The following is a 25,671-nucleotide window of genomic DNA, read 5'->3' on the forward strand; positions in this document are numbered from 1 at the left end:
TACCTCGTTAAGGGCACTGGCAACCCACGCTATGCCACTGTGTAGCTCCTCCCCCCCAAAAAAATATCTCTGCCCACAAATAAGTTAGAGAATTTTGAGAGTCCATTTGGACACAGCTCTATGACAAACCTACTCACCCTCTGAAGACTCGGGGCTGGCTGCAGATTTCCCAGTTCCATATCTACCGGCAGTGCAGAGAGTCTTCACTACAATGTCCTTTTTCATGAGGGGCCGCGAGTCCCTAGAGTACTTCTTTCAGCTGTCCTCCTGCAGTTATCGCCACACCTTACAATTATATGCTCACGGTCAAATAAGTGGTGTAGCAAATGAGCCATTTTCTGTAGCACTTTTAAGCTCACATGCTGGCAGCCGGAGCTGCTAGAGAAAGCCATGGAACATTTTAAAACAAAACGTTTAGAACTATTATTAGCGCCTGCATTATATGGCTATTGGCTTTTTCCGCAGAGTTCTGTTCCAGAATAATTCTCAGCAATATCCATCCCAGGCTACATAAATAAGCAAACTCGAGGGGATTTGTAGCCATAAAAATCTATACCACCTATGGTTTCAAAATAATATGAATGCTTGCCATATAGCAGAACACATGCCAGGTGTCTCCCTCGGAAGATTTAAAATACATTCTTCCTCATCAGCAGGTTCTCTCCACCAGCATGAAATCCGTAACAATTGAGGTCCCTCCCCCATAACTTTGTTGCAGTTGTTATAGCTAGAAAAGAAGTTTATTAAAATCAACTTGCAGTTACCTCCATCCAAAAGCTGAGCTCGGCTTTTGGGAACCCTAACAGTGAAGCCAAGTTGCACTCTGAGAAACTTCTTTTTGTACATTTTTAGTTCATGGCTCCCCCCCCCTCCAAAAAAAAACACCTTCTGAAGTGAATATTCTCAATCAAAGGCAGAGATTAATGGAACTTTTATGCCTTGTCATACATTCCAAATTTATGAACTCATAATTTAGCAACTTGACTGGAGTGTCAGTCCCAAATTTTACAATCCTGTAAAATTGCTTACATTGCAGAAGATTTTGTATCCCTTAAAAGAGAGGTTGGTAAGCACGACTGGCTATGTTGTTGAAAGGGCTACAGAAGAGTAATTAATTGAAAATGATCCACTTCAGGAAGGCACCAGGCAACCTAGATTCATTATGTGGTACATATTTAAGATGCTGCAGAACTCCAAAGAGTAATAGTCCTTTTGCTAACATTTTGTGCTAATGAATAACACATATGATCTATTTCCTACAGAACTCGAAGACTCTGGAATTCATATTTTGCTCCTTGACATTGATGTAGGGCAAGTAATGTGTATTAACTATAACCAGAAAGAAGCTGGGTGATATTGTTTTCATCTGTGACATATAATGCCCTCCAGCTACCTAGCAGAGATGGGCACAGTGGGTGTGAAGACAAGATGAATTTAGCCCCACTGGGTTATAGTGTCTCAATGGTGATTTCTATTTGGTTTGTTAGGATTCTGGGGCTTTTTAATGCTCCAAAGCATGTGAAAAAAACTGATTCTGATAATCTGAAGTTCTGTTTCTCATTTTGAAATAGGAAAGAATCTTGTAACATCTTAAAGACTAACGAATCAATTATGGCATAAACTTTTCTGGGATAGACTGTGCTTCCTGACTTGGCTCCGCTTGATGCATCTGATGAAATGGAATCTAGTCTGCAAAATTACTTTCAAAGGAAGCCGAGGACCTCTCTGCATGTTCATTCTGAAAGGTTCTTGCTGCTTATCATGGGTTTATCGTGCTTTGAAGGATACTTTCTGTTTGTGCCCACATTGTAGTCTGGATTGTGGAAACTGATCTGTGAGGGATTAGACATGGAGCAGCAGTGGTGTGAGTTTGTGTTGCACTTGATTTGTTCACAGTCCGGTGCCAAATTCAAAGTGTCTATATAGGCTACTTTAAATTTAAATTGGGGCTCTGGGACTGTCATTTTCTTCTTCATCAGCATCAGAATAATCTAATATAGCATATTATTACAGAAAATGTAATATAGCATCATAGTGATTACCAGGTCTTTTTTGAGCTGGGGCTCACTGAAAATCAGTTCCAGCACCTCTCAGGTGAGAGTCATTGCCATTATAAGAGAACAGGGGAGGTGTTCATGGTGAGTTCTGGCACCTCTTTTTCAAGAGAAATGGCACTGATCATTACTATTAACAGCATCTGCATGCTGCTTTTTTGTCTGAACCCCGCTGCCTATTGTGGGCGACAGATCAGATTACAATACAATACAATACAATACACACATTTTCATGGAAGGAAACCCCATTGAATGCATTGGGATTTCTTTTCCCTTACTTTCCATTATTTTTAAGGGCTAACCATTATTAGGGCCGGCTCTCACATGCCTCAGTCTCTCACAGCTAAATTATAAGTCAGCACATGCAAAATTGCATCGGACATTTTGTATTGAAAAGGATTGTGTCGTAAGATTATGTAGGGTGGTAGGAAATTATTGCCGTTGGTATTGGATCAGGGGTGCCTCATTCACACATGCAATCATTCCTTGATGGGAGCCATCAAGTAGTACAAATGTATGCGTGATCTGGTCCCATCAGTGCTTATTATCTGCTATCTTTCTGCCGAGCAGTTTTGACTTTCTAGATGTTTTCCCTCTTCATCTACAAAGCTATTCACAAGTCTGTGCTTCAATGTAAATTTTTCTGACTCTGCTTTTCCACCTTGGAGTTTGCTTTGTTATGCCTCCAAATAAGAATCCCTTAGAGATCAACCTTTCCTGGTACAATCCTTTTAACTGATGTTACAAATTGTTCTTTGGAGAGAGTCTGACCTAAGTATAGTGTCATCTTGGTTGGGATTCAATATTGAGACATAAATCAACAGCTTGCAGGGTGGGGGGGACAAAAAAAGTATGATTTTAATTTGGGTCTCACCTCTTCTGGCAAAGGGAAATGCAGGTTGTTGCCCTTACTGTTCTTTTCCTTATGGTCTAATATTGTAACGATTTGCATCTATGATTTCTGCTATTGTAAATATCTAATTTCTTGGCCTCACGTCTCTTCCATCTGTTTGATTTAACTGGCTTACATGAGAGCTCAACCTAACCTTGGCTATAATCATTGTGGTGTAAAAAAACAGTGCATAGATTTATCATTCCATTGAGGATTTACTGTCAAATTCCATTTTTAGCTGTTCCAGACATTAACATTAAGCAGTGAACGTGGTTGAAGAAATTGGCCTGTTGGCACTTTAAAAGTAAGCTAATTGGTAATGCAACTGTTCCCTTTCATATGCATATTGAAAGTTCTTTTTTTTTTAATTTTTGCTGTGCTACATTTGTTCTAATAACGTGCTGACATCTATGTTTTGATGGACTGGCTTTCTCATATGCAGCATAGCATAATTAATGCCATTCATTGATCCTGCTGCTGTAGGATGATCTCCAAGGATTTGATTTTTTGTGTGTGGCACAAACTGTTCTATACCCTTGATGGCAAGAACAGGGAGCTGATATTGCATCAGACTAACGATCCATTTTGCCCAGCATTCTGTCTCCAAGTGTGTTAGTACTGCACCATTTCTACTTATCAATGCCTCAAAGGATCCAGCATCTTCTTCCCTGTCTCACATTGAGATAGAATGCCCCTTTTGACCATTTCCATAGGGGAAGTCATGGCAGCCCACTGCAGCAGAATCTTGTGGTGCCCTAGAGTCTTAAGAAATGCATTGTGTCATGAGCTTTTGTTGATGAGATTCTGCTTCATACATCTGGTGGAGCAGATTCTGGTCCATGAAAGCAAAGGCGAGGATAAATTGGTTAAGTCTTTAAAGTTGCCACTCTTTGCTCTTTTTTCTTATTATATAAATTTCACTGATTACAGTAAGAAACAATTCCCATGTCCCATCATCCAGCTGTTGTGTTCCGTCCTTCCCACGTTCCAATGAATAGTTACATAAAATGAGCAGGCATAACAAGTGATAACTTTCCCCATGCTGAAAGGATACTGTGGATGTGAGATGCCCAGAGCCCCCCCTTTTTAATAGTATGTGAAGAACTCAAAGAAGGCTCTGCATCCTTACCTATGAATAAGCCACATTGAAAACTGTTGGGCTTCCTTCCAGGTAAACAAAAAAGGAAATTGTACTGTTAATGTCTCAAAAAATGGAGTTTCCAGATTCCTCCGTTGCTGCTGCCCTACAACAAAGCATTATATAAATGGCCTTGTGCTGTGATTCTGGCTCTTTTCATTGCAGCCAGCTAAGCTGCTTTTGGAGGCAGAATCTGATAATACTTAGCACCCACATCAGCAACTTCTTCTCAATCAAAGCAATAGTCTCCAATATTTCTATAGGGGATAGCACAATACCACTGATGTCAGTAAATATGCAATTGGCAAGCCTCTAAGGGTAACCACAGTCCGTTTCTTTGGCAGATGAATAACCAATTGAATCTTTTCTTGGATTCATACCAATTAAATATCATAGCAACACAATCAAAACAGAGCAGCTTGAAGGCTGTGTACTCAGCACAGCACAAAGGATATTTTTTGGCAAATGACTACCCTGACTTCAAAACTGGAGATACTTACCTTAGCTATTCATACAATTGCAATATTAGTATTGTATTAAAAATGTCGGTCCTGACTCCCTCTGAAGTGCCTTACATTCAGTTGCTGAGTTTGATAGAAACTGTCTAATGTCTCCAATCCTGATTCTAACAGAGGAACAGGGAACTCTATTAGATCTTGAAGCGCCTGGAAAAACCGTGTCTTCCTCAGAGATGCCACACAAATATGGCTGTTCAGCAGTAGATTCACCCAGAGTTTAGGTCTCTTGTCTTGCAAGAGGTGGGAACGGATAATTGTCATAAAAAGACTATGTCATTCCTTGACAGAGTATAGTACGAGTGGCAGAGACCCTGTTGACTGTTGCTATTCAAAGAGATTGGCTATGAGAAATGATCTAGGAGACTGTAATGTTTTGAAATCCACTCCATGTTATTCTGATGTTTCTTGCATATGAGCTCAGGATTTAGTTAGGGTTCAATCTCTCTCCCTCTCTCTCTCTCCCCCAGTCTACATCAACCTGGTGCACCTTCAAGATGTTTTGAGCTACAACTCTCATCAACCCCACCCAGAACGGCTGATGGCAATGGTACTCCTAAACATTTGAAGGGCACTGGATTGATGAAGGATGCACTACACAATCTTGATTCAGTCAGGCAGCCATGAAAGACTCTAGTTATATTGGCTTCAATCTTAAGAATACCGTACTTGTTTGGTACTGAATTTGTTGTAATAAAACCAAGTTCTCCTTAGACCTTGTCTCTCTGTTTTCCTGGATCCCTGAATAATCTTACACACACTTTCCCCAAACCATTTCTGAAAAGGAAGCAATTGAAATAAATCTGCCCTGTGTGTCCCCCTGACACACAGTGGAATTAATAGAATGCTTGATTAGTTACAATATCAGATAAGAAGTTAAAGTTACCTGGGATCAGATCTTCAAAAGTGTTTTGAGCTCCCAGCACCTTTAATTTTGAATTGCTTAACCTGAGGCTTTTAAAACTGAGCCAAGTACACACAGAGTTTTAAAAACCAGTTACACAAACATGTGTTATTCCCTTTTTTGGGTAGTCTAATAGCACAACCAAATGAAAATATCAGATTCTATCTATCTGACATTAACCCAGAAGTAACTGCAAGGGTGGCTGAGTTTTTGTCAATAGTATCTCTTAGAGTGGTGAATAGCACTATTTAGTGGAAAGAAATCCCAATGAAAATCCTCATTATTATATATTTTACATGGTTGTTTATTTGTATATAATTTAAATTATTATATATGGGTGTTTTATGTTTTACGATGGCCCACACCTGTAACGCCTAACAAAGGTTTGGCGAAGCAAGAAGTAAAAATTAGACTTGGCAAATATTTTATAGCATCATTCTTTCTTTTTCAAGAACCTTTAGGGGGAAAAATTAGTGGAGAGGAGGAAAAGGGATAGGAATGCTGGGCTTGAATTTGAGGGGGGCTGGAAATGGGATTTTTTTGGGAAACGTAACAGGGTTTGTTGAAAATAACAAAAAAAAATCTCATGTGAGCCCAAAATACGCACCCATCTATTCATTCTACACAATTCTAGCCTTGCATCCTTTCAAGCTGACCTCTGGTAGGCCAGAGAATTTGGCTGCATGGGGTATGACTTTAAAATACAGTCATTCCTATTGGAAAGATACTGAAGACTGAAATACCCTCACAGAAGATATTTGCTTCAGAAGATGCGCCAGTGAAATGCAGAGACAAAGGTGGGATGGCTCCTCTGGGCTGGGTAATTTTGCTTTCATCGCTGAATGGACTAACCTAGCATTTCCCGATGTTCTTGAACTACAGCTCCCATTATGTCTCAGCATTGGCCTTGTATTAAGAGTTCAACAACATTCAGAGGCACATAGCCCCCCCCCCCAGAATGAAAAAGTATTCCTTACTTATCAGAAGTCCAGAAAACAGTGTGCTGCGATAACACAATGTGTGTCAAGTCAAAATGCTTCGTTTTGTTGACAAGTGATCTTCAAATTAAAAGAAGGTGGCAAGAAGTATACACATAGGTATGTATTGCGTTACAAAGAAACCAGTGACAGATCATTAGTTTCTCTAATTTTAAACAGATTTTATTTCATAAGTCATGAGTGTTCATCCATTGGTGCTTCAGCTGTTATCATCACAGCTGCTTCTGGCATTTATTTGCGGGTGCCAAACCAAACATCCATCTCTCAATCTACAAAGGTTTCTCATTTGGCTGGTGGCATATTTCTGACACTTCCATGGTTTCATTTTCTCTGGATTTGGCAGTAAAGGCTCATTGAAAACACCAGACCAAGAACCTGGAAAAGAAAGATGTTTATGGTATTATTTGGCAGCTTCAGAATATCCCCCACATACAGGCAAATGCACAGCAAGAACATTTTGTTTGCAAATTTCTTGGATTTACATACAGATGAAATGTGCTATGCTGAAGCCCATTTCCAAAGTAATTTTTAGAAGTATGACGAGAATAGTGGGATTTTAATTAAACCCATATATGCCACACTATGGGAAACTTAAATATATCCTGAAAGATGGATTGCTTTAACGGGTGAAGACATTGCCTTCTATGGAATTTGTACTGCTGTTTTCTGCTGTAAAGTGGGGAGGGAATCAAATCTCATAGTAGCTAATAAAGGTTTTGTATACTACTACTCTCTCAGAGATAGAACCGCCCCAGAATGAAGCCCTTCGGTTCATCAGAAACGAATCACGACATTATTCTAATGACTTGTTTAATCGTGGCTTTGCCCTAGAGGAAAGCTCTCACACCGAGGCAGGGTGGGGGCACTTAATTTTAGCAAATCACCCCCTTACCTAAGACATCCCTTTGCACCATTCTCCATACCATTCCAGGGGGTCCCCTTATTTCTTATGAAAGCCATTCAGCAAATACGAATGTACAAAACAGACTTTTTACAAAACGAAACATACTATTTTCTTTAAGACACACACTTTCAGGTTCAGTGCGGATATGGATAAAAGGTCATCTCAGGATCAGTTTTAATTAGAAACCTGAAATTCTTTTCAAACCTGGCTAGTAAGAAAAAGGCTGCGTGTCTGACTCCTCTAGTAGCGAAGCAAATGGGCAGTTGTGTAGTTCCTCACCTCCCAGCCCGCATATTTCCCACATCATTAATTACCACACAATTATCACATGATTTGTCATCAGCTCAGTTTGTTAAAAGTTTGTTATTCCTTTTTATTAACAGCCATTTATATTATTACATTTCACGGCTCCTTCCAGCTTCAGATGAAATTTAGTAGCAGTGGTTTAAGTGACAATACAGTTGATTTGCAGCAGTGTTTGGATACTGACCAAGGGGGAGACAGCTATGGGCTCACAACATACACAGGACCACATCTGGGCTAAGGGTGGATACCGCTGGGCACCATGCATTGCAGAGTGGCCAGATTAAACTGCTCTGTGTGGCTCCATGAGACAGCAAGGTCACTCTTCCAAAAGAAGACCATCTGTTGTGGCTGCTGACGCTGGTGGAATTCACAGATCAAGGGCCACCAATTTGCGCCAGTCAGGAATGGCAAAAATACAAACTGATGCAGAAATGTGGTAAACAGTGTTTAAGGTGGGCAGGGAATACTAAGTGGGAGAAACTGAAATCAACATATTGGTTCCTCTCCAGTTGAGACAAACTCTTCTTTAGCTCCTTGTTCCCCAGAGGAGTCTTCTTCAGGTTAAAGGTTGGAAGTGGAGTCAGCATGCACCAGAATGCCTCTCCTCATTTTAAACCCACACACATTTACACAAATGCCGTCCTAGGGCTTCTTAGTCAGCCTAAGGTGGGACATTTCCCCTGAGCTCCTTGGAGAAAGAGTGAGATCGAAAGAGCAAGAATAGCTGTAGATATACCTCAATGAATGCCAGCCCAAATGCTATCCCCATAACGATGATCATGTTATTCTTGAAGAACTCCATTATTACTTCTTTGCAAGGCTGAAAGAGAAAAGAGACAAAAATTAATGCAAGTGAAATGTTCGCTAGTAATTCTAGGCTTCTAACATGAACATTTAATGGGAATGAACTAAACTAGTGGGATCTCCAATCTTGTGCCAAATATAAGCCATTTGGGGCTTGGCACCAAAAAGGCAAAACAGTGCACAACAAATATCTATTGTCTTAAAACATATATGCAAGTTTAATCTTAATTGAATGGTAAATATGCAAAACAAGCTACCCCTGTGCACATTCATCAGGCCTCATGGAGAAAGTGAACATAATCCTTCCAGGAAGAGGGAACTATATATACACAATTTCCAACAGGCCTTGAGGAATATGCATATCTCACGTGAATTTTCTGCATTCTCTGGCTATTATATGTACATAATCTCCAAACAGGTGTTGGGAATGCATATGTGTTGATGGAGGTGACTCAGCTAGGTTCCTCTTTCCTTCTCTTTGAAGCTGGCAGTGCCATGGGGAATGGGACCCAGAGAGGTCTGGTGCTCTTCTCTGTGAAACTAATGCTATCTTACCCTCCAATATCCCACTGATCAAAATCAGGGCACTTGTTTTTTGGTCCCAAACTCTCACGGGAGCCAGCTGATGTGCAGAAGAGTGTGAGACCACAAAAAGCATCTTTTGGTCCAGTGTTCTGGCATAACCCAGCTGACTCACGTCAGAGCACCGGACCAAAAAAAGGGACATTCCAGGATCCAATCAGAAGCCAGGATGGCTTCTGTAACTCTGTGATGTCCCACTCAAATCAGGATGGTTGAGGAGTATGGAACCAATATCTGTTCAAGTTAATGCAGTGAAACCTCCTATTAAGCCCATACAGACACACATATACGTTCATGTGTGTGTAAATAGACCATACATTACAGAAATGCCAGAAGTCTTCGGTGACCTTCATTCCAAGGAAAGTACCTGAGTTTATAACTGTGAGACTGGAGTTCTCAACATTCAGAAAATGGAGGTATTGGGAATTCCATCAAGGAAGAAATGCAGGATACAAGCAAAATGCAACAAACACATCACATTTGTTGAAAGCTGTCCATAGTGACAATGAATGTGAAGGCATGTGCAACTCAGAATTTTAAATAGCTTGTGGCATTTTCATTCTCAATTTTTTGCAGACTTTGTTCACCTTCTCAGCCTTCCATTAACGCATCAGGTTCTGGATAGCACGCTGTGCGCTACAGTACAGGGGAGATGCTACAGTATGTTTCTATTTAATTCTTGAATGCAGTACATGACTTGTTGTAATGCATAATACAATGATTAATAATGCAATGATTAATGATTAATCAATGATTAATTAATTAATGATTAATGATTAATAATGCAATGATTAGGAGGAGAATTCCAAATCCACATGCCAGAAGCAACCCATTCCATTAACTGCAAGGTAGACAGAACACAATGTGCAATGCGCATACATTTTGTGGTGGGGCCATTACTCTTCTTCAGATATGTCACATGGCCTCTAACTAGTTCAATAAATAGGACTGCAAGAAAGGCAACAGAAACATGAGTTTTCACATTTCGAGGTAAGAGGTGACAAGTGTTTGAGGCAAGTAATAGAGCAACCCTTTGCCAATACAGTATGTAATTTGCCATATCGCCCTGAAGATTCAAGCAGTCCAAACAACAATAACCCTCCAAGGAAAATTATGAAACATGTTTTCATTCTTCTTACCGTTGTATACTTATTTCCATTGCAAACTGATGTCCCTATGTCTTTAGTGTCACATTGACAGCCACTATATTTCTGCAATGGAATTTTCCCCCAGTCGCTCTCTCCCTTAAGCAAACCACAGCATTTGTTCTATAGGAGAGGACAAAATAAAGAGACAATGAGAGTTTCCAACTAGGATTAATGGCATGTGTCAAGATCTCAGAGAATGTTTTTTTAAAAAAGCAAACCATGTGACTAAACTTGCATACAGGGGGGGGACGAGAAACAGTACAAACAGTAATAATGGTACCAAGTTGAATGGCTGTTCTTCTTGCTGTTGCAGTTAAATGATACTCACCAAAAATCAAGGGAAGCAGGGGGGACTAAGTGCAACAAATAAACAGAAGTTCCGAGAAAAGCAACTTTCTCAGAATACTGACTATCCTTTTATAAGATACTGTATGTGTGATCCAGAGAAATCACATTTTTCTTTCAGTTATCAAAACTAAAGCAGATTTCTTTTAGAATTCTAGTGCCATTTTATCCAAATGTCCACTTTTCATGAGGAGAGAAAGGTTTTGACTTTGAATTTTATTTATAAAAATCAGCTGGTGCCACTCTTTACAAGAATCAAGGCTCACACAGCTGTTGAATTCAATTCAATGGGGCGTTTATGTAGGGATGGGTGAATCTGCCAGTTTAATCTTCTGCCATTTTCTAATTTATCCAGTCTTAAGCTCAGTTCATCACACGTTCAAACAAACTTTTAAAAAAAAGTCCTCATGAAAATTCATCAGCCTTTCAGTGCCACACAGCAAAGTTTGCGATAAAAGTTCTCAACTTAGGAAAACCCAAGAGTCCTGTCTTCCTCCCTGAGTTTTCCACCATTTCCCACCATTTGTGTATATCTGTGACGTGTATAATAATGCTTTAATCATGTTTGTTTTAATATGTTTTTGAGACCTGTCTGCTTTTTGTGTGTTTTTCGCTATAACCTGTATTTGGTTGGTCAATAAAATCTAATGCATGCAACTATACACATTTGCGAAACATTTCCCCCCTAACATTATGTACCTATATATGAATTTTCATGCACACTTTCCCACAGTATATGTAGCTTGTATACATTTTTTGGCTGTACCACTGTATGACAAAATCTGGAGAAGCGTGAATTTTGCAGGAAAGGTGTGCTTTCGTTTGGGTATTGTTTGTGTTCTAAACCATTGAGCCTAGGGCTTGCCGATCGGAAGGTTGGCGGTTCGAATCCCCATGATGGGGTGAGCTCCCATTGCTTGGTCCCTGCTCCTGCCCACCTAGCAGTTCAAAAGCACGTCAAAGTGCAAGTAGATAAATAGCTCCGGCGGGAAGGTAAACAGTGTTTCTGTGCGCTGCTCTGGTTCGCCAGAAGCAGCTTAGTCATGCTGGCCACATGACCACAGCTGTCTGCAGACAGATGCCGGCTCCCTCGGCCAATAGAGCGAGATGAGCGCCGCAACCCCAGAGTTGTACGCGACTGGACCTAACAGTCAGGGGTACCTTTACCTTTAAATTAGGCTGAAGCAAATTTCTCTCCCCAACTATATTTTTTTATTAACTATGGGTCGTATCTAGCAGAGTCCTCCACCTGTGCAACAGAACTTCCTCCCACTCTTTTCTCTGCATGCACCTCTCCAAAAACTGAACCATAGAATCATTTAATTGTATAGTTGAAAGTGACCCCGAGGGTAATCTAGTCCAACTCCCTGCAATGCGGGAATCTCAACTAGATTATACATGACAGGTGGCCATCCAACCTCTGCTTTAAAATCTGGAGGATTAGGGAAACTCCTGGAGTATTTGGGAGGGCACATGGGGAGAGAAGTGGAAAAGGAAATATCACTTTCCTAGATGCAGCCCTATTTCTAGGGAATGGCTGAAGGCAGCTCCTTATAATTTCATACACTGGCGACTGATTAAGAAGTAGAGGGCAACTAAGAGGTAATCATTTCTTTTCAACTCCAGCATAGCTACTGCTTTAGGAATAAAAACCCTTATTACTAGATTAGGATGGTTTATTTCCAACATTTCCATATTGGTTTGACATTGGCTTACTATCCTTCCTTGTTTTGAAGCCATTGACCATAGTTTCCTAGTTCAGATGAAATGGGAAACTAATGAACGGAAGGCTTCCAATTGATTTATTTGTTTGTGCAAATAGAAGAGAGATGGGGCTGTGTGCGCAGCCCAAAGTCTCGCTGATATCTTGGCTTATTAAACCGAGATATTATCATCCAAACATGGCCATTAGGAAAATACCATTAGGAAATACCAAATATCACTGCCATTTTCTTTGAAGTAGAATGGATACCAGCCAGCAGTGGAGGAAACAGTTTAACGAAACGAGGTTAAGAGTCTGCATTCTGTAACTCTACATTCTTCCGTTCTAGTCCCCCCCCCCCTTTCATAGTTTTGTTCAGTTTTGAAGTTGGTTCCTTCAGCAGAAAGCAAAACTGAGATGTTTCAGGCACCACATAAACAAGAAGCGGAACAGTCATCCCGGCATAAGCTAAAGCAGATGCTTGCCATAAGTTCTTACAAACTGTGATAGTTTCAAAGCCTATGCTGCATTCATTGCTCTAATGTGACAAACCCAGGTCTCTCTTATGATAGGAACCTTGAAACACTTTGGCCACAAGGAGCAATGGGTGTCTCCTGGCCACCTGCCTGTTGAGCCAGCCACTCAGTAGAAGCCCCTTTTTTACCCACCTCCCAACTTGGATCTGGTCTTGGGTGAGAGTAAGAATGAGGCTTAGGTTTATTGAACATTTATCCTAATTCGTTTGCACAAAGTTTGTGAACAGGAGATAAAAGGTTGGCTGTTTATCAAGCATTCCTTCTAATTTGTTTCTGGGGAGGTTATATGCACAACAAGTGAGTATTACTTTACTCTTTCCACTGCCTTTCCCCCATCACTTTGATTACCGCAAAAAGTCTGATTAATTTACATATTTAGGAAGCAGGCTTCTTGTGCACCAAATCCACTTTAATGTTACAATCTGAATGTTCTGACACATGACTGATTCCCACCTACAAAATAGCCAGAGTCTGGAAGTGGTCTGACTTAATGCATGAAACTGGTCCAGGTTTCAGATCCAAGGCTTGTAACAAACATAGATTTAACCATTAAACAGCTTGGTTCCCCAAGAATTAAGGGTCTAGACCAGGCATCCCCAAACTTCAGCCCTCCAGATGTTTTGGACTACAATTCCCATCTTCCCCAACCACTGGTCCTTTTAGCTAGGGATCATGGGAGTTGTAGGCCAAAACATCTGGAGGGCCGCAGTTTGGGGTGCCTGGTCTAGACATATTTTGAGTCCAAGCACCAATGAGTAAGAATTTCAGCTTTTACCATTTTAAAAAAATGTTAATATCATGTTTGTTTTTATTTTATCTTTAAAGTTTAAATATATAACATCACAATTAATTAAAAATAGCATATGGCTGCATTAGATTTATCAGGTTGGTTTACTTGTATTCCGTAATAAGTTAATATGATTGTTGTCACAATAGACCAACCTTTTTCAATCTATTCACAAGGGTAGGGGTTGTGTTCTTTTTTCAGTTTCTTGCTATCACTATTCTTGTAACAGTTTTTATTTAAAAAAAACACATCCTCATTTGTATTTATCTCAAATAAATCAGTAATATCATTTACCGCTTGCTCAAATTTGTGGAAACTGGCCTGGAAGTCTTTATACTTCTCTGTAGTATCCTGCAACATTTGAACCTCCTCTGCTAAGGTATCGTTAACAACTTCATCGATCTAGAAAAAGGAACACAATATCAATCAGCATGTTTGATATACTTTCTTAGAAACAATTAAGCATGACTAAAAAAAATGTGGTACCTTAGATTTATACACTCCTCCCAAAATACCAGCTACGATTTGAAGAAGCAGGATTATTAGTAGTCCAATGAAAAACTGTTGGGGGGGGGAGAGAAACAAAAAAGAAAACAATTAATTATCTAAAAGCAGGGTAAAGTAAAGGTAAAGGTAAAGGACCCCTGACAGTTAAGTTCAGTCACGAACAACTCTGGGGTTGCAGTGATCATCTCGCTTTACTGGCCGAGGGAGCCGACGTTTGTTCGCAGACAGTTTTTCCGGGTCATGTCAGGTTAAAGTAGATTTCTCTTAATCTGGCCATTGTATGACATATTTTGAAGTGAGATGCAAATGTAATTTTTTAAAATATATATATTTATTAGTTGCTTGTAGGCTCCATTTTACAGTTGGCTAAGCTATTCCAAATTTTGTCATTGTTTCTTTTGCAGTTCTCCTCTTCCTAGAATTATTATTAATAATATTTTAGTTTTTATGATGTTGGTATATTTGGTGATTGATCAATGCATTTATTGATTTGGTTCAAGCATACATATAGTTTACTGTTGTCAGTCATTTGTGTGGGGGTGTGAGGAAGTGAGAAACAAGCCTTTAACGTAAATAAAATGTTACGTACCCGTGTTTCTCCAAAAATAAGACACCGTCTTATATTTATTTTTCCGCAAAAAAAACCATACTATGGCTTATTTTCAGGGGATGTCTTATTTTTTTTATTAAGTATGGTACAGTTTAACCTACAAGGTTAAACTGCCTATCACTATGGCTTATTTTTGGGGTATGGCTTATATTCCTTGAATGCCTAAAAATCCTGCTATGGCTTATTTTATGGCTACGTCTTATTTTCGGAGAAACAGGGTAGATCTTGGTCTACCATTTTGAGTGTTACCATGATGCACCCTCCAGAATAAACACCACTGCTGATTCTGTACTTGTCACCAGACTTGCCCTACTATACCTGCACCTAGCACTGTTCATGTGTTCAAATGTGTAGAAATGAAGCATTAAGAGAAGACTGGCATTACTACATGTTGACTCCAGTCATCATTCATTTGCACATCACCTGCATAGGCTTCCATATGTGGAATCCATACTCTAGAAAAATGGAAGGTATGGCCTGACACCAATTGATGGATCGGTTGAGTTTACTTATATGTCGCTTTCCCCCATAATGAGCTGTGCCCAAAGCAGCTTACGAGAAACATTCAAAAACATCCAAATACAGAACAATGGAAAGACACATGAACAGAACACAGAACGTGTCAATAAATTCAGAAGTGTCAAAAAGAAAAAAGAAAAAAAGTCAAACAGAATAAATTAAGTATTGCAAAACAACAACAATAACAACAATCCATCTAGGCTTAAGTATGGTAATAATAATAATAATAATAATAATAATAATAATAATAATAATAATAATTTATTGATACCCCGCCCATCTGGCCGGGTTCCCCCAGCCACTCTGGGTGGCTTCCAACAAAATATTAAAATACAGAAATCCATCAAACATTAAAAGCTTCCCTAAACAGGGCTGCCTTGAGATGCCTTCTAAAGGTCTGGTAATTGTTATTCTCTTTGACCTCTGGTGGGAGGGCATTCCACAGGGTGGGTGCCACTACCGAGAAGGCCCTCTGCCTGGTTCCCTGTAACTTGGCTTCTCGTAGCGAGGGAATCACCAGAAGGCCCTCGCCGCTGGACCTCAGGGTCCGGGCAGAACGATGGGGGAGGAGACGCTCCTTCAGGTATACTGGACCGAGGCCGTTTAGGGCTTTAAAGGTCAGCACCAACACTGGTGCATAAATACTGAAGCAAAACAAAAGTTAACCAACCAAGTTTCTGGTACTGGTTTTACTGAACTCCAAGGATCTTGACTTGAATTTAGTTCAGAAGGGAGGGATAGATGACATGCAACTGGCTCCCATAGTTTTACTCCAGAGGAGGCTGACAACAGGCTGTGTGTGCTTTCAAGTTGTATATGCTCTGGCTGTGTCCAAACTGGGCCATTGAAAGTGTGGTAATCAGGAGGGGTGGAGTCATTGGGTGTGATCCCGATGCATCGCCTCTATGTAAACACTTCTAAACAGGGCTTCAGAAATGTAGAAACTTCCCAGCCTTTTATTGATGCAAGTGGTACTCTTTATACATTATCCCTAATGTAATGGCTTGTGAATTGTGCATGCTAAACTATATATTTTTATTGTATTGTGTATATTTGTTGTTTTAGATTGTACGTCTCTTGGGGTATAATTTCATATTTTAATTGTATAGAGTCATGTGTGCTATATAAATAAATGGTGATAATTCAATTAATAACAATAACAATCCGAGTCAAATTCCTATACTGTATCCTTCTGTCTCGTGTTTCCTTCATAGTCCACAGCTTCAAAGAAGGGAATTCTTGCCTGCTGCTTTGGAACTTTTTAGAAACACTACATCATTTCATTGAAGATACAGTGGTACCTCAGTTTTCGAACATCTCCGTTGACGAACCTTTCGGAACTCAAATGCCAAAAACCCGGAAGGAAATGCTTCCGTTTTCGAACATGCCTCAGCAGCTGAACGGCTTTTGCTGAGGTAGCACTATATTTTTCTCAAATTTCACTGTAAATTTGCAGGGCGCCTGTCAGGGAAGGTTCTAGTAGTGAACATTCCCTGGCTACCGAACTGGAGAGGCACCAAGGCTCAGACAGCAGCCTAGAGCCATTACTGCAATCTGAGACAGACACTCAGGGGGAGGGGGAGGGAGAAGTGTCCAGCGGGGAGATGGCCCGCCCTTTCAAGTTCACACCTGAACTGAGACATTCCAGGGCATGTAAACGTAAAGGGAGGAAATTTGGAGTCCCACGGTTGTTATGCTGGGGGAGGAGCAGGCAAGGGGCATTGGGGGAATCTGCGTCAGACTGAGCAGACATGTGTTCTTGAAAGTGTAACTGCACTGTATATATCAGGCACAAATAAAAGTCTTAAAGACAGAATGGCTGTGGAACTCGTCTCTCAACAGTAGCCAGAAACGATCCGTGACAGCGCCCTTTGCACCTTGGTTTTCGAACATTTTGGAAGTCCAGAGCCGATTATGTTCAAAAATCCGAGGTTCCACTGTAGAATGCTCCAAATCACAGACAAGGAGACAAGAAGTGAGCACACCATTGTACACATTGGTGTGGAAAGGCTAGTGTTGAAGTTCCCATTCCTGAATCTCTTACCAGGAGGAGCATGCATTGGCTTTCCTTCATGGCACCACAGCAGCCCAGGAAACCCATCACCATGATGATAGCGCCCACGGCAATGAGGAGGTCAATCCCGGCAAACATGCCGCTACCTTTGTTGAATGACTGCGGAGACAGAAGCAAAAGACCTCAAATATTGTCAACAGAGAAAGGACATTCTTCTTCAAAAACAATGTGAAAGGGAGTCAACAACTCTTTCCTCTAGTCTGCTGTGGGTGGGATCAGTGGGAAAAGGCATTTGCATGAGAGCAATTTCATGAGTTGAGGCACTGCATATCTCTTACACCCAAATACCCAAAGGGCCCGCTGCAGTATTGTTGCAAATTAGGGCAGAGCAACTGTTACAATGCACTGTTTTGCGTTGCTCAGGTATGAGTGGAGAAGGGGCACAAGCAGCACAGGGGGGGTGGAAACACTTTGCATGGCCCTATCGGCTTCAAAGGCCTGTGCACATGGCATATCCCTCGATATGTACAGAGCCTATGAATGTACATGTGTGCAGGGCCGTCTTAAGCGTATCTGGCACCCTGGCGCCATGGTGCAAAGATCCCTCCGGCGCCCCCACCCCACCCCATTTCCTAGCGCAGCTGTCTGGCGGATGCAGCGCGCCGCCCCGCCCCCCCCCCCGGCGGCCCGGCACCCTGGCTCATTGTGCCACCTAGCCTTGCCTTAGAGCCAGCCCTGCATGTAGACTCTGCCTTTTGCTGACTCTCCCACTGCAAGAAGTGTGCCTGAATGCAAATGTGGGGCTTCTCTTGATCTGAAAGCTGCTGCAGTTAGTGAAGACTCCTGCAGCCCGATTGCTGACACGAGTGAGACCCTGTCAGCATACGGCACCACTGGCCAGAGGCCTGCACTGGTTGCCCATTTACTACCAGGTCACATTCAAATTATTACTATCAGTATAAAATAATAATAATAATAATAATAATAATAATAATAATACACACACACACACACCAACCATCTGGCTGGGTTTCCCCAGCCACTCTGGGCGGCTTCCAACAAAATATTAAAATACAATAGTCCTTCAGATATTAAAAGCTTCCCTAAACAGGGCTGCCTTGAGATGTCTTCTAAAAGTCTGGTAGTTGTCCTTAACAACTTGGGACCAGTTTACCTGCAAGGTCACCTTGCTCCATATATGCCCACTCGACCGCTTCAATTTGTGGAATGGGCACTGTTACAGAGACCACATAATACTCATTCTGCTTTTGTAAGAAATTAATTTTTTAGCGCAGCAGAGCCCACACATTGAAACTCCCTACCCATTGATATCACTGCATTCTTTCTGGCAGCTGCTAAAAACATTTTTGTTTAGACAACATGTGCCTGCCCAGATATTTTGATGTGTGTTTTAATTTATTTTTAGCTCATCATTGATTTTAATTATTTGGGAATGTTTTTTTTAAATAAAAGCCGCTTTCAATGACAATTTTATTGTTTTATTATTCTTTTTGGAAATAGCTTTGAGATTATTATTATTATTTTTACAATCAAAAAGCGTAGAAATGTTCTGATGTAGATAAATATAGGGATAACTGTGCAGATTTTGGGCACCTCCAAATATCCTTTTTTTTATTGCGCACGGTGATTTGTGCTCATGATGGTAGCAACTGTAGTTGCAACGCCACTTCCAGGATTGTCTCTCCAGTCCCTTCAGTTAGTGGAGGCACCCAAATAAAGGTTTCAGATGATGGTGTTGGAGGATGGGCAGGTTTTTAGAGGAGAAGATGACTGCGTTAGCCCTGCTCGTGGGACTGCAGCAACAGGACAGTCATAGCCCTGTTTAGGGAAGTTTTTAATGTTTGATGTTTTATCGTGTTTTTAATATTCTGTTGGGAGCTGCCCAGAGTGTCTGGAAAAACCCAGCCAGATGGGCGGGGTATCAATATTATTATTATTATTATTATTATTATTATTATTATTATTATTATTATTGGAGGACCTTCTCGGTGGTGGCGCCTGCCCTGTGGAATGCCCTCCCATGAGATGTCAAAGAGAAAAACAGCTACCAGATTTTTAGAAGACACCTGAAGGCAGCCCTGTTTGGGGAAGCTTTTAATGTTTAATGGATTGTTTTATTTCATTTTTCTGTTGGAAGCTGCCCAGAGTTGCTGGGGAGACCCAGCCAGATGGGCGGGGTATAAATTATTATTGTTGTTGTTGTTGTTGTTATTGGTTTAAAATGTACATGTAGCATCCATTCATATTATATTGTACATTCATCTACATTCCTTATATTATGTTTAAAGCGCAAATCAGGTACCGATATCTTGTCCCTGATCACATAAATAAAATGTCTTCAGCACACCTCTTTTTCTCTTCAAAAGAGCATTCAAATTAATTCGACTTGAGTGCATCTCTGGATTATTCAACATTTTAAACCTGCAATCCTATGTACAGTTATTTGAGAGTACATAGTGGTACTACTTACATCCCCACTCCCCCAAAAAATCAACTGAATGATGTTTTTCATTATATTTCTAAAAATGAGATATATTTTTGAGGCAGTGGGTAGCTGAGATAAGGCTCACACTTTCAGTGAAGGAAGTTTCTCTTCACAGGAGCCCAACACATGGGACCAAGCTTTCCTCTTTCTCAAATGTGTCTTGAATCAAAAAGAGGTCAAGACAAATTATGGATTTCTAAAATTATATTTCTAAAATTTAAAAAAGGATAATAATAAAAAAACCACCATTATTTCTTGGAAAACACAAGACTGGATGCCCAGACCATTTTGGAATCAACAATGCATGGAGAAATAATATAGAAAAATAAGGATAAATAATATGGTAAAAAACAAACTTACTTCTTGCGCATCTTTGTTCACACGCATGTAAATAGAGGCTCCCAGAATAGCACATCCACACATCTGTTTATGGAAAGACATTGATCAGCAGTGTAAACAGAATGTAAAACAATCATTTTGCAACAGATGCCTGCTTGCAAGTTTAGTACATACAATCACACAGAGTAGATATAATATCATATGTTCCAGCTCTCCAGTCTCTGTTTGCTGGGAACTGTCCCTGGCTGGTGTTTTGCTCCTCATTTTCCTTTAGAGGATGATTTGGTCAAAAATCTGACCACATGGACCATAAACACACAAAGAATCAAGTTTCCCAGGTATCAGCCCTCTCCCAGATGTCCAGTTAACATCTTCCTCTGGGCTTAGAGCGTATCAAAGGTGCAAACCTAATGGCCCCTCTCCCAACAGCAGTGTTACTTACTGTCACTTACCGTGATGGTCTGGTATGGGGCAGGACAGCAGAGAGGAGCAAAATTAGTGCTCCCATCAGTTTGCCCACAGTCCCAAATTTGTACCATCCCAGTAAGTGGCAGCAAGACCGCTGTTGGGTGGCCACTGCCACCCAACCGCATGGCCGCTCCACTGTGCCGCCCATCAGCACACCACTTCTCTTCCATCTCACGGTCACTCCCCACCAGTAACTGCTTATTCGCATACACCAGGTGGAGAAAAACCCTCAGCTACGTGTGGCGTGGGTTCAAGCACTGATCCTTGGTCTGAAGAGATACAGTGCTTCACGAGACATGCAAAATCTGAAACGTAACTGCGATCTACTCCGTATGTTAGCCCAGAAGGTGATAAGTAGATCAATTCAAAATGGCAACAGTATGTAGTGCTGAGGTGGGAGCCCCCAGTCCTCAACCTCGTGTTGTCCTTCAGCAGCAGTGAGGAACCTGAGTCTAAACGTGGCTCCATAGGTGTCTTTGTTTAGCCCTCAGGACTCCCCCTGAGGCCACAGTCCTATCCAGCCCTGTTCCATGCCGTCCTCAGGTGCTTTCATCTGGCTAGAATATGATTCTGAACTGTCCAATGCCTCTTGCCTGTCTGGTTAGTGTGTGTGTATATGTGTGGAAACCTCTGGCTTTTGTGTGGCTAGAATGCAGCCTAGAATACACAAGTACGAGTCATATTTGTTGCTCCACCCACTTTTACAGAGGGGCTGCACAAAATCTTGGGGCGTGCAGAGAGGAGAGAGAGAGAGCGCGCGCTTCTAGAGGTATCCTCATGCTTTGACAACTTAAAATATGCAGGCAGCTCAAGGGCAGATTTCCACAAGCTGGACTGGATCATTAACTGTGCTTAAGTGCAGACCAACTGGAAGCCCCAGTCTGTGCAGTTGTTTGAATGGCTGATCAATAGATACCTTTCATCAGGTTCTATTAAAATTCTCTACAGCTGAGAACACAGTGGCTGTTTCCTTATCACATAGTGGAAAGACTGTGGCTGTCTTTATTTAAAATAGAGTTCAAGAAGCATTAGAAGCATAAGGTGTGCATGGACTCTTGCTCTCTCTCTCTCTCTCTGTGTGTGTGTGTGTGTGTCTGTATTATTCCCTCTGAATAATTCAACGCTGGCTCGAGATTTTGGTGGGTCCTGGCCAAGTGATCTGTAGTAGGCCCCATACCTACCACACAGACAGGGGCCTAAATGCACAACTTGCCTAAGCCTCTGGTTCTTGTGGGCAACAGAAGCAAGAGGCTAATGCTGCAGGATGGTGGGATGGCATGTGTCTAGAAAAAGCATAAGTGACAAAGCTGAAGAGAAAGTGCAAGCTATATTCTCTTTTGCCCTAGTCAAGCTTTTCTTTTATTTACTGTTCATAGAAAAGCTAGGTGCTAGGGCTGGAACTTGGGACCTTTGGCATGCAAAGCCACTGAGCGACAGTTCTTCTCCACAACCGTAATTGGGGAAACAATGAGTGTGAAGAAAATATTAAAGGTAGAAGATAATAGATACAAGTTTCCACTGAAAGACAACGAGGAGGATGAACACGTGTGCACAGACGCCGCGCTGCGGGTTGCGAGTGTCCACTGTACGGTACTAGAAAACAGGTCTGTATGACAATAAGTAGGGGGTGCATCCTGTTTCACCCCACCCTGCCGCTGCCACATCCCTTGCCTAGGTTGTGTGGTGGCAATATGAAGCGGTGGGGCACCTGTGGGGGTGCTGCCTGAGGCGGCTGCTTCACCCTGCCTCATGGGTGGGCCGGCGCTGAGAATCAGTAGAGTTCATAGATTTAAAAGAATGAATTTTGGAAATGTTATAGATGGAAAGCCAACAGGCCATGACTAAAACAGAGATATAAGCAGAGAGAGAGAAGGATGAAGGGTTATGTGCCTTGAAAGTGAAGGCTTAGGCCAAAATAAAACAAAACATTATAGTTTCAATCGGAGGAGGAAGTTACATGATAAATGTTTTAGACATAGGAAGATCTCTAAATGATTTTTGTGACTGGGTATGCATTGCAATATGTCTTGCTAAGAATTTGGGAATGGGATTTACTCCCAAAGGTTCATACAAGTAACAGCTCTGACCTGAAGGGTTCCAGTTCACAAAGCCATCCAGGGATATCATGAGTAAATGCATTTGCATTCTCTGCATGAAATAACTTGAAAAGAATGAGGAAGTCATTGATTCTGAGGAAGATATATTATGGGTTTTTCCGGTAAACACCAATCAATAGACCATGGGCATGGCCAAGGGGGGCAGCTGCCCCCCCCCATCAATAAAAATCAATAAAAATACTTAACCACCTGAGGTTCTTCCCTCCCCTAACATAAAGTCTCTGCCCCCCCCAACATAAATCCTGGCTATGCCCATGCAATAAACATACAAAAGATTGCAGTTCCAACTCTGTGCCTTTCCATTCCCAAGCCATTATTGCAATTAGTCCTAATTTCAGAAATCTGAGCACTAATCAACTAGAAATATCAGGAGAGATAAAAGTTTCACGCTCCTTTGGGTTGGTGGCAGGTGGCTGACAACACACAGGTACCCAACAGGTGGTCGGTGTATTATTAGCAACATTAAAATAATGCCTTTCTTTCCCCAACACCCTTTTAATGTGCTGTCCAACCCACGTGCTATACCAAACTACTGAAATATAGGTCATTTTGGTCACATGAATTTAGGGGGGGCATTAAAAAGGCTTGGGTTCTGAGCTTGCTCTTGGAATTTCACCCTACTCCCCACCCAATTGTGTGTTTTTTTTAAAAGTTATGAATTGCCTTTCACATGTATCTCAAAGTGATTAATAAACATGATCTTTTTAAAACAACAACAACAACACTAAACTAAGTAATGAGTTGCCTTTCATATGAGTCTCAATGCCATCTACTAACATACAATAAAAAAAACATACAGTAATAGTTTTTAAAAGCACTGCCAAAGGATAGATTTAAAAACAATACAAAATGAACACCTTTACATCCGGATAGAAAAGCTTGTTGAAATGAAAGAGTCTTCAATGGTTTCCAGATAGCAAGCACCTGTTAAATATCAACAATAATGCTGTTCTACAAATACCTCGTTATTGTTTAACTGCTGTTTCAGTATCCCTTGAATTCGCTTTGTTTTGCATGACAATCATTTTGAGCAATTCAGACTTACCCAGAACAAAAAGTTGAAGATGAACATGGAGTATTTCATGCAGCTGCTGACACCAGCCATTTTTATTTTTTTAAGAAAAATTCAGCAAGATCAAGGGCGATCTTTGTATAGAAGTTGCACTTCTTAGAAGAGTTTCCCCCCGTTGAACTATTTCTTTGAGTAATCGGCTAGACCACTTCCTTACTTTCGAAAGCAGAAAAGGAAGTCCTGAGGAGAAAAGAAGTTCAATTAGTCAAGCCGTGCATATCGTGTAGCTAAATATTAACCAGGCAATTTTTAAAAGCACCAGTCAGAGCTATCTCTAACGCCCATGTGTTTGTTTTTCTGGTTTACAGCAGCAACATACATCGCAGCAGTTACGTATAGTCTTACTAGTCCAACACCTGAAAAGTAAATGTACTTATTGGAGCTTGGTGAAGGTGGTGGTGGGGAAATCGGAATGCAGAACTTTAAAGGGCTAGTGTGTTAAGACCAGTTTTGAAAAATTAAAAATTAAAAGAACATGTAACAGTTTTAAGATTTCCCCTTTCACCCTCCTTTCGGCATGGAAGCCATATAATCTATTAGCTCGGTCTTTTAGAAATGGGATACATGAAAGGCATCTATATGTAACAATATTCCAAGGGGAGAACTTGGAGGTGTTTGCAGAATATGCCCCCCCCATGCTTGTATTCCCATTTTAGGGTTTCAACTCTCTTGAAGACTTTCTTTTTTCACACAAAGGTAGGAGTTGCTTCTGAATGAACACCAGGTTTTTGCTACAGCTGTATCTTTCAGATACCTCCAAAATTAACGTCAGATTAAGATGGCCATGGGTCCTGGAGCAAATCCTCAAACAACGTCCCTTTCTTCCAAAAAAGGAACACATGAAATAAGGAACCACAAAATAGGGTATCTTAAGTATTAAGGCACAAGTTTTGTGGACTAGAAAAATAATAATCTGAGCATGTGCAGTTTCACATTTTAAAGTCATCACTGTTTTTCTTCACATCCTGCCTTGGACCACTCACCAACTCTCAGTCCGACCTTTCTCACATGGCTGTTGTGAAGATATATAAGGAAATATAAAATGGCTGCAAAGTTATACTTAGTGCTTGTATCACGGGGATCAAATTTTGGTTCCTTTAACCAGAGCGATACACCTACTATATAGGGCATGTTTTTCTACCCTCTCCCACCTAATTTAGTACACCTCCAACGCCTCAACCAATCTTAAACTGATCTAATTGTTGCATGTTTTAGATGCCCAAGTCCTGCTTGTGTTCAGCTGAGCTTACCTCCCAGGTTAGTGTGCAGAGGTAACCACTTCCTAAAGAGTTAATTTCGGCCTGTGGTTATTGGGAGTCTGAAGAAAGCAGAAGGAACGGCTTTCATTTTTTAAAATGATTTGTTTCTATTTTACTTTGACAGGTAAAATAATGCATCCCAGTCCGAGTCATTAAATCAAGGGGCACAGAAAAGTAGTCCAACAGGAAATGACACTGCTGAGCTTGTTCAGGAGTGTCCAAGCCAGTTTTTACATGTCTCTTCTGTTTTAAGTGATCCCTTCCTGCTCCCAGTTCCACTCCTGTCCATTCTTCACAAGGTCAAGATTGCTTGAAATGGGAGGACTGGTAGGGAGGGCTGGGGAATGATTCTGCTTTTGGAAGGAGGGGTGGAAGCAATCTTCCTAGTGCTTGTCTTTTCTCCGCTTTTATGGAGAACTAGCTGACCCAACCACGCGTTGCTGTGGTTCTTTCCTGTGGTCCCCCTCCCACCCTGTCCCGATCCATGACGTATCCTGCCCCTCCTCCATCCACCCCGGCTCATCCCTGTGTTTCGGTAGGATACCCTTTCCTCTGTTGTCCCTGGGGAGTGTTGGCCCCTCCCCCATGTATCTCCATACCTTGGCCCCCACCCTTGGAGAAGGAACTGTTAGGTTCTGGGTTTTA

The 25,671-nt window shown here is 41.2% G+C and overlaps 1 protein-coding gene across 1 annotated transcript; it reads right to left on the bottom strand.

Moving 5' to 3' along the window:
- Window positions 1-6,641: 6,641 nt before the first annotated feature.
- On the bottom strand, window positions 6,642-24,008 carry TSPAN8 (tetraspanin 8). Its single transcript, XM_035128525.2, has 8 exons — window positions 23,741-24,008; window positions 20,132-20,194; window positions 17,296-17,424; window positions 14,102-14,176; window positions 13,910-14,017; window positions 10,237-10,365; window positions 8,448-8,531; window positions 6,642-6,876 (listed from the first exon to the last, which is right to left on the bottom strand). The coding sequence occupies exons 1-8, from the start codon at window positions 23,798-23,800 to the stop codon at window positions 6,823-6,825; spliced, it is 702 nt and encodes a 233-aa protein (XP_034984416.1). The 5' UTR covers window positions 23,801-24,008; the 3' UTR covers window positions 6,642-6,822.
- Between the last annotated feature and the right edge of the window lie 1,663 nt (window positions 24,009-25,671).

Source organism: Zootoca vivipara, chromosome 10 (assembly GCF_963506605.1).
Source record: "Zootoca vivipara chromosome 10, rZooViv1.1, whole genome shotgun sequence".
Lineage (NCBI taxonomy): Eukaryota > Metazoa > Chordata > Lepidosauria > Squamata > Lacertidae > Zootoca > Zootoca vivipara.